The following is a 12,516-nucleotide window of genomic DNA, read 5'->3' as shown; positions in this document are numbered from 1 at the left end:
AAAGCCTATGAATTGAAATTATAATTTTAAGACAAAATAATAACAAACTATTATAGATATAATTCTAACACTTACATTTTGCTTAACACATTCCGTATCGCGTCATCCAAAATATGGGTGACGCAAAATGTTTCCAGTGCTCTCGTCACCCAATATGGGTGACGCACTTATGTGCTTAGAACGAAATATTCGTTTGCATTTTAGAGACGGAATTAATGGAAATGGTTTTATAATATAAGTTTCTTATTCTTTTGTACAACAATTTTCTCTGTTGAGTGTGTTTACACGCATATCCTATTTATGATAAAAATCATGTGTCAAAGGTAGGCATAGGGTAGCTTTTTTCAGAGTATAATTAATTGTTTCTGTGTGTTTTACTGTCGCAAAAGAAATCGTAATTGTTTTATTTAAAAATTTGAGCTCATTTGATCAATTCCATAGGGTCATAGGGGCTTTCAATTCTTCCGTCAACGGTGTGGCCGAAATATGTCAAATTGCCTTTGGAACTGTCATCCAAGCTGTGTTCCAAGCTGCACGGATAATCAGACACCCGGTTAAAAGGCACCCGGATAATCGGCGCTCCACAGTACGTTGATTTTCTCATGCAACTAGTTGTACGTTACAGAGCCAGAGGTTTGCATTAAAAAATACACATTTCAATATTAATTTTATCTGTAAGTTATGTTGCCATTACATAAACCCCAATACGTTCGACATAAAAGGAAGCATTGTGTGGTTATTCGTATTGCTTAGAGCAAGATTTCATATGATTTGAGTGAGTATTTGTGTGTGTATTTCACTACTGCATTCAGTTTGCCATTTCATACATCTAGTACATTATTTCTTCTTCAGCGTGGTATTGTATTAGTTACACTAACAAAAGTAAACAGTTAACAACTAATAAACATTTATAGTGACAACGGTAATTGGCCATCTTTCACAAAGGTGTGCTACCAATAATGGATTAACATTAATTTCTGACCTGTTTTTCTTTTTATCTCGCCTGTTCTTTATTCGTTCTTTTTCACCTGCCATGCCTATGCTAACACAAACATGATCGACATTCTGTGCTGGTAATGGACGCCTCGCCCACGGCAGACTCCCAGTGCCGCTACACCAAGGGACCGTGGACCGAGTGTGACGCTACCACCAACAAACGTTCCCGAACCCTTTCGCTGAAAAAGGGCGAATCGTCCTGCGTTCAGACCCGTACCATTGAGAAGAAATGCAAAAAAGGTGAGTTGGTGGGCGGTATAATAAGAGCAATATGTGTTTTACATTTATTGTACCGAAAACAAAAATGTGTACAAAAAGGGTCACGCGTTTAAATCAGGATCCTTTAGCTATTTAATGTGACAAGCGAGTGAGAGAAAAGCACACTCAAACTACCGTTTTCCGTCCAGAGATTCCGAGGTTTTTGTGTCTGTGAGCCATAGCTTGGACCAGATCTTCTTCGCCCTACCCTGATGACAACGATCTTATCCGATCGACGCTTAACTTTAATGTGCCGGATAATTCACCACTTTTATTACGATCATTTCTGTAGCCTGCCGTTACGACAAGGGTGCCTGGTCCGATTGCGACACGAACGGACAGATGTCCCGCACGGACAGCCTGAAGCAGTCCAGCGATACCACCTGCCAGACGACGAGAGTGGTCAACAAAAACTGCAACCAGGGCAAGTCCAAAGACAAACAGAACAAACCACCGAAGGCTGAGAAGAAGGAGAAAGGTAAATGTTCCACGCGCATCCCCAGTCCCTTCATTTACAGGTTTTTGGGGTTGAAAATGAAAAATGGTTTCGCTCCCGGTGGTCGAAAAACGCACCGTACTGGAGCACCCAAACAAACAAAACAACCATATCCGGGTTTTTATCCACTCCCTTTTTTCTTTTGTTTGTGTTCCGTATAAAAATAAACGGCAGACGGCCATTACGGCTCCAGAGCTTTGCTCTTTAATCTTATCATTCTTTTTCAACCACTTTGCTCCCTTTTTACAACCATTGCCAACCATCGCTCTGCGTGGGCATACGTCAAATGGGCCAGTGCGAAAGCTTAAACGGTTCCTAAAGCTGCACAACAAGCAGAAGCAACTCAACGCATCCTAGTTCTAGCGATGGCTTCCAACCAACCTTTCGATCTTTCGGTTTGGTCACCTGTTACGGTTCATCCCGGTTCTGCCCCAAACCCGGGTGGGTTCATGTATCTTAGCGTCTCTTAGCGGCGGTGGTTATGTTACTCTATGTACCACGATACCATACGGCGAATAACATGCTTCCGAACCGGTGAGAATATGGCGCCCGCAGTAGCCGTAAATTTAATGCCCAGTATACACAGCTGCTGCTGGACGTGTTTTAGTGTGGTGTGGTTTTGTCTGGTGTATTAGAGAAATGGAACAAAAAAATAACTATTTTCCTGCCAAGGCATTTTGTTACCCCATCACCCATCAGTAAATGAAGATGAAAGAACATTCAGTAGTGCAACGGAAGTAAAAACAAAAAAAAAGCGTTTTACCCTTGCACTTAAGCACCTTTTGTTTCGCACCGGCGTGATATGGTTTTTGATGAAGCATTTTACACTTTAAGGGTGCTAATTTAGTTCATAAATTCACAACAAAAGCGTGTGCTTTATCTTTGAGTTACTGTGTTGCTTTGCTAACAGTTGAGCGCTTTGCAATGCAGTATTTTGTATCTGTTGTAACTTTAAGTTTACGTCATCATCTCAATGCAAGAGCTCGTGCAAAAGATTAAAGAAACCAGATTTATAAGCATTATTAACCATAACCCATTCCAACCTTCCATTAGACATTTCTGTAATAGAATTAATAGAATACAAACACATGACACCTAAATTAGACGGACGATAACGTGCCTTAAATGGAAATGTGCCAAACCAAAGTGAAAAGCAAATTGGTATTATAAACAAACCAATGCTTTTCCATTCAATCAAAGCTTCTATGTCGTATTTAAAATTGGTAAAAGTGTTTTTTTTTGTTTCTCAACCCGTTTATCAATAATTTAATAAACCTAAGTCGCTTTTTTACTTACAAAATGCAAAATAAAATCTGCTTATCACGATTGGATTGAAAGCCACCTTCGGGTCGAAAGGCCGGTACTCGGAGAGCCCAAATAGCACCTTAGTACTAATCTGTAAATTGAATTTACCTTTTATAACCTCGTAGAATACTATGATTCTAGTCGCTGAGGCAGATATGAAAATACATTTTTTCCAAATTTTACCGCTGAAGACATACTTAACTAGTCAAAAACGGAAATATTTGGGCTATTTTTGGATAAATACTAATTGTACACTTCATCTATAATAAGTGAAACGAAACACTAAAAATGCATTTTAACAGCGGGTTTCACGGAGCGCTGTGAAAAATTCCGCAGGCATTCGAATATAAACTTTAAGATTATTATTAATTAATTAACAGATTATTATTTATTAATTAATTATTTATTTTAACTTATATAATGAAGATTCTTAAATCTATGCATCGTTGCAATCTATGCGGTATATGCATAAAATTACAAACAGCGGTCATTGGTTTAATATTTGCCACTCGTCTAATCATAAATACAAAAAAAAACTTTAAAAGCTCTAGTAACCTCCACAGAGAACAGCTACTGATTATTTTAAGTCCATTGAATCATAACACTCCGACAAATTATCGGTACTAATTTAGTATTTAATTTATTTATTTAATTTATATATTTAATTTGAAAAACATCTGTAATTTGCAATTTGCGCGGATTATCCGGGTGCCATTTAACCGGATTTCTGATTATCTGTGCAGGTCAAAAATGACAATTAAAATGAAATTTTGACATATGTTAACATTGTTAACAGAAAAAATTAACTAAAATGGCCCATTGTAAAAGATAATACGAATTCAAAATATTATTTAAAAAAAAAACAACTATAGTTTCTATTACAAAAATAAAGCACACACGAAAAATACATTGCAAAACAAAAAACCGTGCAAACGGGAGAAAGAAGCAGTTGACGCGACTCTCTCAGGATAATATGGAAAGAATGTTAAATAAAAAAAAGAAGTGTTCAACAACAAAACCTCTTTTTCACAACTAAACCTGACGCATTTACTACAGATACTAAAGCCAGCTTGTGGCACTGTGTACTAGTAAACTAGTTATGTAAATTTTCCACATTACCCTGTTTTATTGTTAACCATTGAACGAGCTTCCATACATAGTGACATCACGCAGCATTGTCTCGAATGCAGCACTGTTTACACTTAACAACGCAAATATGGGTTTCAATTTACTAATTCTTTCTTCTCTATTTTTTTTTTGTGTTTTCGTTTCCTACTTCCCTAGGTGTCCGTAAAAATCGCCAGTAAATGCACAACTGCACATGCCATCAACAATTCTACTTCTCAGTTCTCTGATCGGTGCAACGGCGACACAGCAGCACGGTAAAATGCTGATCCTTCCACCCCACGGTCCCAGGATCGCACGGCATCGGTTGCATCTTCTTGGATTAAATTAACGCAGCGTAACGGAACCAAATCTTAAGGCAAGATTGGCGTCACCCCTCCATAATTTGTCACTTACTACTGCGATGGAAAAAGAAAAAAAAGATGTTTTTTATGTGTTTTGTGCAAACTAAACTTCCCTCCCAAATGGAGACGCATTGTTTTCCACGCCACCGTACCTCGGTTTCCCACCCATTCCCCTCTTTCTTCGTGGACGGTGCTGGGTTCGGTAGCGTTATTTATTAAGCAGTTTTGCCGAGAGCATTATCATTCACACAAACAGACTAACAAACACACACACACAACGCTCGAACTCAACGGAATACACAAACAACAAAACAAATGCAAACAAAACTACATACAGCCTAGCATTAGTGGCAAAAACAAAAGAGTTTTACACGTAACGATTAGTCGATGGTGTGAAGATTATTAAGTAATTGCATTACATACGTGGTACGATTCTCAGTGCCAAAATGACACAGTTTTCACAACTTTACTGGCAGCAAACAGTGCAACAGACTCGATCGACACACTCGTTTCGGATGATTTCCGTAAAGCTAAACAAATGAAATAAAAAAAAAGTGTTTATACGCAGAAACTAACCCTCAAAGGGAAAGGTTCGACGCTTCGGCTGTATACTGAGGGTTACACTTTATTGTTAAATAGGTGGTTCAGTTTGAAAGATTCTCTCGCTCCCTATCACGGGAGGTGATCAAACAACACAAAATCAGGAATAAAATAAAAATAATAAACACACTCACACAGCTACGCCATTGCGACCGGCGAAAGAGAAAATAAACAGACCCCATTATACATGATCAACCTCAAATTGCATGCAGCCGTATGCAACAGGTCGAAAGACTGCAGCCTAAAAGCATCTAATCGATCCCCGAGTTTAAGCGCATCGAGACATTCGTCAAATGTGTCCAGCCCTTTCCAAACAACAAAAAAAAACGGTTCACGATGATCAAGTATCGTTTAGTATGTGTGTGTGTGTGTAAGTGTAAGAAAGCGAATATTTTGCAGATAAATAAAAACAAGACAAAACAAATGAAAGCAACAACAGAAAAAGTTTCATCGTTCAGAAGTATAAACAAAAGTATTAAAAAACGGAAAGCAACTCAGACAGACACAATCAAAGAGCGGTGTAACATAGAAGAAGAGAAAAGGAAAACAAAAACAAACAGCACACATCAAAAGGGAAAACGAGGAAGAAATAGTATATACACAGCTATACACACTACAAGCAAAACAGACGAACAGAACCCTTTTTCGACCGCTCCTTCGTAGTTCCTTGTAGCGAAATTTATCGACAATGATGGAATATCCTTACGCACTTTCATGGACACTGGCAAACGAGGTGATTTTTTTTTAAAGTTCTCTGTTATGCTGATGCAGAGTGCCAAAAAAAACCGATACTGCAGTAGCAACAAACATCGGAATTAAATGCAGCGTTAAATCCTTTCTCTTGATCGCATCAACTAACACGAATAAACTAAACATCTCGTCGTTCCGTTTTTGTAGGAGAAACATTTAAAAAAACGAAGCAAAAGGGAGAGAAGAATAACATACACAACAAAAAAAAGTTAATAAAATCCATTTACATGCAGCATAGGCATAGGCAAATCTAAACCGTGTAATGCAATACGTTTCCGTAGGCGAACTCTCTTCGGGAAGTTGGTATCATTTTCCTTCCGTTGCACATGCTCTGCGCGTACAGATGGTACCAGTTGTACCGTTCATCTTTCTGCTGTTTGTTGAACATTTTAACATAGATTAAGCACACACACGCTGACATTAACGCAAACACACGTACACGTAAATATTGGAACCGAAGGCCAGGCTAAACCATGGCGCCATTTTTCACGAAGAAAGAATCGACCGAGAATGGAACGGAGGGAAAGGTAATACACGCTGGATGGGGCATGAAGCTGCAATACTGCATGCGCACTTTCCATCACTAATCGCCGTAAGCTGCTGTGGTCTTGTACTATCTTGTATGTTTGATGTACTCATCTCGAAAGTAAACCGATTATCGATAGCAAGTTAAGAAATATTGTGCGTATGCGAAGGCCGAACGTCAGGAAAGAAAAAAAAACCCACAAAACAAAAGGAAAGGACTGTTTATTAAATGGCGTCCAACAGTCCATCAGCAAAAGTACTCACAGAAACATTCGCAAAAAAAACACAAAAAAACCGTTGAAAGTTCATTCGTTGCTGTTCCTTCCAAGGATAACAAACAAGGATAATAAAATGGAAAATTTTAAACGGGAATGAAGCAAACGAACATAATAATAAGTGTGTTGTCAGTTGTAGAGAGCGCTCCTCAATTAAAAATTCAATAACAACAGAAAAGAATACAGATTAAACTACTAATGAAAATAGCGAAGAAGTATAACAGAGCCGCCAAGTAATAGAAAAAAGTGGAAATGCAACAGTTGGAAAACCAAAACCATTAACAGAATGTAAAGGCCAATATAAATTAGATAAATATATATATACACACACACAAACACACACAACTACAGACAGAAGGAGTAACAGAATGAAGAACAAAGAAAACAACGGTCAGCTTCAACTGAAGATGGCAAGCAGGCGGTAGTTCACACTTAACTAGGAAGCAAAAAAAAACAAACAAAGGAAGAGAAACTTATACAGATATTCTTAGCAATTAACAATTAAACAGTAAAACAAAGCAGACGGAACAGTTCAAAAGCGAAGGCAAAGATATCCACAATTTCAAGCTTAACTTTTTTACGAATTGTGTGTTGGATTGGTTTTGCATGTTTTTCCGTTTCTAAATTGCATCGCTTCAACGTTCGAAATGTGTTAACGGTTCGGTATGGAACACAATTGGAATCATGTGTTTGGAATTGAAAAACAACAACTGTAAGCGACTATTAACGTTTTGTGATTAATGTTTCATTCATTACACTCGTAAATTAGCAAGTAAATTTTGTGATTTTGTATCGATCTTTTTTTTACTACCCGGGCAAGTGTGGCTCGTTTACAGCAAACAGCAACATACATAACTGTCAACCGCTCTTCGTTAATCGTTTTCTTCCGTATTATTGAGCGTACGGGGTATAAATTATATAGAAACAAACAACACACAAAATACAATAACTGTAGCATAAACAATAGAAACATATTACACACAAACACACACGCACAGAGATCGAGCGAGTCGGCCAGCAGCAGCAGAAACATGAAAATTCAAATATCAAATTTCTTAATAAAACATATTCTTTTGTGATATGTTGTACGAGGCTGTGTTTTGGTTTGCATTTTATAATCCGAAAAATGTGCACGTATGAAAGAGGCTGTATAGTAATTTAGGCAAAATGTTAGTGTTGCGCTCAATGAATTATTTGAGAAGAAACATTCAGAGAGGAGTCATCCAAATTATAAATCGACTGTAATTTGATTATCAAAGATTCATGAATCCTGAAAGATTTATAATTTCTCAAAAATTATTGATCACTTATAGATTCGATTGGGATCACCTCGATCTCCCATTTCTAATTAAATTCCCATTGATATAATATAACAGGTTGGCTGATAAGTCCCCGGTCTAACAAAGAAAAACACATTTTTTGTCCAAATTAGTTTCTATTATTCAACATAGTTTCCTTCAAGAGCGATACAACGATTATAACGACCTTCCAATTTTTTGATACCATTTTGGTAGTACTCCTTCGGTTTTGCCTCAAAATAGGCCTCAGTTTCGGCGACCACCTCTTCATTGCAGCCAAATTTTTTCCCTGCGAGCATCCTTTTGAGGTCTGAGAACAAGAAAAAGTTGCTGGGGGCCAGATCTGGAGAATACGGTGGGTGGGGAAGCAATTCGAAGCCCAATTCATGAATTTTTGCCATCGTTCTCAATGATTTGTGGCACGGTGCGTTGTCTTGGTGGAACAACACTTTTTTCTTCTTCATATGGGGCCGTTTTGCTGCGATTTCGACCTTCAAACGCTCCAATAACGCCATATAATAGTCACTGTTGATGGTTTTTCCCTTCTCAAGATAATCGAGAAAAATTATTCCTTGTGCATCCCAAAAAACAGAGGCCATTACGTTGCCAGCGGACTTTTGAGTCTTTCCACGCTTCGGAGCCGGTTCACCGGTCGCTGTCCACTGAGCCGACTGTCGATTGGACTCAGGAGTGTAGTGATGGAGCCATGTTTCATCCATTGTCACATATCGACGCAAAAACTCGGGTGTATTACGAGTTAACAGCTGCAAACACCGCTCAGAATCATCAACACGTTGGTGTTTTTGGTCAAATGTGAGCTCGCGCGGCACCCATTTTGCACAGAGCTTCCGCATATCCAAATATTGATGAATGATATGACCAACACGTTCCTTTGATATCTTTAAGGCCTCTGCTATCTCGATCAACTTCATTTTACGGTCATTCAAAATCATTTTGTGGATTTTTTTTATGTTTTCGTCGGTAACCACCTCTTTCGGGCGTCCACTGCGTTCACCGTCCTCCGTGCTCATTTCACCACGCTTGAATTTTGCATACCAATCAATTATTGTTGATTTCCCTGGGGCAAAGTCCGGAAACTCATTATCAAGCCAAGTTTTTGCTTCCACTGTATTTTTTCCCTTCAGAAAACAGTATTTTATCAAAACACGAAATTCCTTTTTTTCCATTTTTTTCACAATAACAAAAGTTGCTTGACAAAAGACACTCTGTCTCACAAACTAATTGACATACAGACATCAAATTTTGACACGAATCATTTGAAGGTTGGTGCTATATAAAAATAATATGAACTTAATATTAGCGGCGTCATCTATGTGTCAGACCGGGAACTTATCAGCCAACCTGTTATTAATACAATGTTTCAGGCGTTTTCTTAACTACTCAATAATTTTCAAATGAAATACAAACATAGCTAGTGTAATTTCCTCTGTCCTCTGTCTAAAAAACTAATACCATAAAATCATTAATCTAAAATTTCATGAATCAATTCAATTGAATTCAGATTCAGAAATTCAAATTAATTTAGATTCTGAAATCTGAGATCACAACGGGATTTTTGAGTGCAGAAAACGTTATGACAACACCATGTCCAGGTTTGTACTGCGCTCACTGTATGCTGCTGTTTGTGAAAACATTAGTTCTTGAATCTCTCGAGTTACTTTCAATTATTTAAATTCACATTTTCCATTTCCGATGCAAACTGTACGTATACCGCTGGAAAATAACAGTTTTTACTGGAAATATTGAACCTTTTGTAGTCCTCGTGCAACTGAGCCCTTTCTGCATGCCGGATGTCATTTGACGTTTGTATGTTTATAAACAAACCGTCTGCTAATCATTCCAACGCAGGGTTTAATTTTCCTAGCCGCATCTGCTGGTGAACTAAAGTTAACTATTCGAAATCATTATAATAAAACACGTGAAATGAGCGAACAAATTGAGGAACTGGAAGGATCGGAGCTTGGAACAAAGGACTTCTGGGAGACGAGCTACACGCGCGAAATAGAAAACTATCGCGACCACGGTGATGTCGGTGAGGTTTGGTTCGACGAGGATAGCCAAAATCGGATCATTACCTGGATTGCTAGACAGGAGGATGAGATCCAAGCGGACGATTCAATCATTGATTTGGGTAAGCAGAATGGTGCCAAAACAAGAACTCGTCAGATAGCGCTATGAGCCAAATTTTGCTTTTCCAGGTTGTGGCAATGGTATGATGTTGATCGAGCTAGCCCGGGAAGGGTACACAGATCTGACCGGTATCGATTACTCCCCCAAAGCAATCGAACTGTCCAAGGCGATTTGTAAAGATCAGGACCTTAACATCAGCTACAAGGTGGTGGATTTGATGTCGGAACCGGAAGTGACGGCTTTGGGAAAGTTTAAGGTGGTACACGATAAAGGCACGTACGATGCTATCAGTTTGCATCCAGAGGATTCGAAGCAGATGCGAACAAGCTACATCACCAACGTGCATCGGATGCTAAAAGATGATGGTCTTTTCATACTTACCTCTTGCAACTGGACCGAATGTGAACTGGTTAAAAGTTTCGCAGGTTTATTCCAACTACGAACGGTAATACCAACGCCGACGTTTAAGTTTGGCGGTAAAGTGGGCAGTGTTGTAACGTCGATTGTGTTTGTGAAGAATCAAACTTGATTGTAATATGGCTGGGTTTACGTGAGAAATATAAAAAGTTTTGCAGAAGACTGTTTAGCAAGTTTATAAGCAAATTTGGTGCGAGCAAAACTATGAAATGCAGACAAATAATGCTGATTTCAAACTGCAGTAATTTTGAAAGTTGCCGCCCCTCTTGAGAAGTGTTGCCAACTAAAACATGCAAACACTGAGAATATGCAAATTTTCCAGAATAGACCATTGATTTTTCTGTAGTTTCACTTGTGGCAAATCTAATCATCTACCTGTTTCTAGTGTCAGCACGCCATTTACATCACATTACCGTTGTCAACCTGATTTTCCCGTATAGATTTCTCTTCCAACGTTTTGGACCATGTGATATCCCACCGTGCCACGTTGAGATCGGTTATGTCAATCTTCGGAAAACGTCATACTTCGGCAATCTCCGGAAAGAACCCATGCTCCAAAACGTCACATGAAAAGACGTCTTTCCGCGGTCTTTTCGGGGACGAAAGGACCGCGGAAAGACGTCTTAATAACACCTCATCGGACCAACTGTCATGGCGGCACAAAACATCAACCGCTGTACAAAAAGTTGTGCCGCAGCAAAAATTATTTTTTGTGCCGCTTTTTCCTCAGCTTTTTTTTGTGACGCTTTTTTCCTTCGGTCATCTTTCCCCAATAAAACCTTGAACAGTCCTAATAATGCAAGCTGCTAGCTATTTATAGAATTGAACTTGTTTATGGCTGAATGTGCAAATGTTTCTAGCGCTTTATTGAATTGTCCTATGTGTCTGTGTTGTTTGGAAGACGACTGTAGAGCAAAAAAAGCAACAATGGTGTAATGAAGTGGAAAACGTATTGCTGTTGTATTTCTTCGTCAACAAATCGCGTACAATGCGCAGAATTGATGGTGTACAACCCGGTAATCGTTTTGATGTACAAGCAGTCCCCGAGATACGCGGTTCCTCTTATAGGCGGATTAGGAGATACGCGGTTTTTGAAAATTTGACAGATGAGCTAGTTTATAGCACAAAATTTAAGCAAAATGGTGAAAATTGGTCGAAAATACCTTCAATGTCACATAAAACATTTGTTTTTAACTTATTTTAATGTAATGTTTCTAAAAATCGCCTGGTTCGCTGCATAAATTAAATGAACCTTTCTGGAAAACCTTTCTCCTTCGAAAAACTGCATCGAATCGGCAATAGGCTAGAAACATATCCATGATGTGTTATCAACTAACCGAGGATTAGAAAATGTTTAATGTTTTGCAAACCGAAGTAACACAGGTGTGTCATCGTTCCTGTATTACACAAAAAGTCATTTCGTCAAGGATGAGACCAGTAGAGACAAATGGAATAATATAAAAGTATGTTTGCAATCCTGCAGACCCGGTGGAAGAGATACAGCATCATGAGTATACCTGCCTGTGTAATAGGGCAGTGCACTCCTTTCTTTCAAATAAAAGCTTGCCTCGTGCAACCGCAGTGCTAAAACACGCTATCTGCAAAACGTACATGTATTTCATTTTATTTCTATTTCATTTCATTTCTATTTTAAGCCAACAACTGTCTGATTGATATAGCTGATGTTAGTATCATGTGCGTTGTTTTGGCTGTCATGCCATATGAATATATTACACAAAAAGTCATTTCGTCAAGAATAAGACCAATAAGGCCAAATGGAATGGTATTATAAAAGAATGTTTGCAATCCTGCAGACCCGGTGGATGAGATACAGCATCATGAGTATACCTGCCTGTGTAATAGGGCAGTGCACTCCTTTCTTTCAAATAAAAGCTTGCCTCGTGCAACCGCAGCGCTAAAACACGCTACGTGCAAAACGTACATGTATTTCATTTTATTCCTATTTCATTTCATTT

General features: G+C 38.6%; 2 protein-coding genes across 2 annotated transcripts in view; both read left to right on the top strand.

The window, feature by feature from the left end:
- Positions 1-7,762, top strand: part of LOC128300897 (ataxin-2 homolog) — a 55,034-nt gene extending 47,272 nt beyond the window's left edge. Inside the window, exons 3-5 of the mRNA XM_053037145.1 lie at positions 1,099-1,236; positions 1,547-1,732; positions 4,340-7,762. Coding sequence (XP_052893105.1) covers positions 1,099-1,236; positions 1,547-1,732; positions 4,340-4,362 — 347 coding nt within the window. The 3' untranslated portion in view covers positions 4,363-7,762. The remainder of the gene's footprint in view (positions 1-1,098; positions 1,237-1,546; positions 1,733-4,339) is intronic.
- A 2,086-nt stretch (positions 7,763-9,848) lies between these two features.
- LOC128304249 (EEF1A lysine methyltransferase 2) lies at positions 9,849-10,692 on the top strand. Its single transcript, XM_053041408.1, has 2 exons — positions 9,849-10,124; positions 10,192-10,692. The coding sequence occupies exons 1-2, from the start codon at positions 9,917-9,919 to the stop codon at positions 10,650-10,652; spliced, it is 669 nt and encodes a 222-aa protein (XP_052897368.1). The 5' UTR covers positions 9,849-9,916; the 3' UTR covers positions 10,653-10,692.
- The last annotated feature ends 1,824 nt before the right edge of the window (positions 10,693-12,516 follow it).

This window comes from Anopheles moucheti, chromosome 3 (genome assembly GCF_943734755.1).
Source record: "Anopheles moucheti chromosome 3, idAnoMoucSN_F20_07, whole genome shotgun sequence".
NCBI lineage: Eukaryota > Metazoa > Arthropoda > Insecta > Diptera > Culicidae > Anopheles > Anopheles moucheti.
This window is presented reverse-complemented; position numbering and strand designations above follow the sequence as displayed.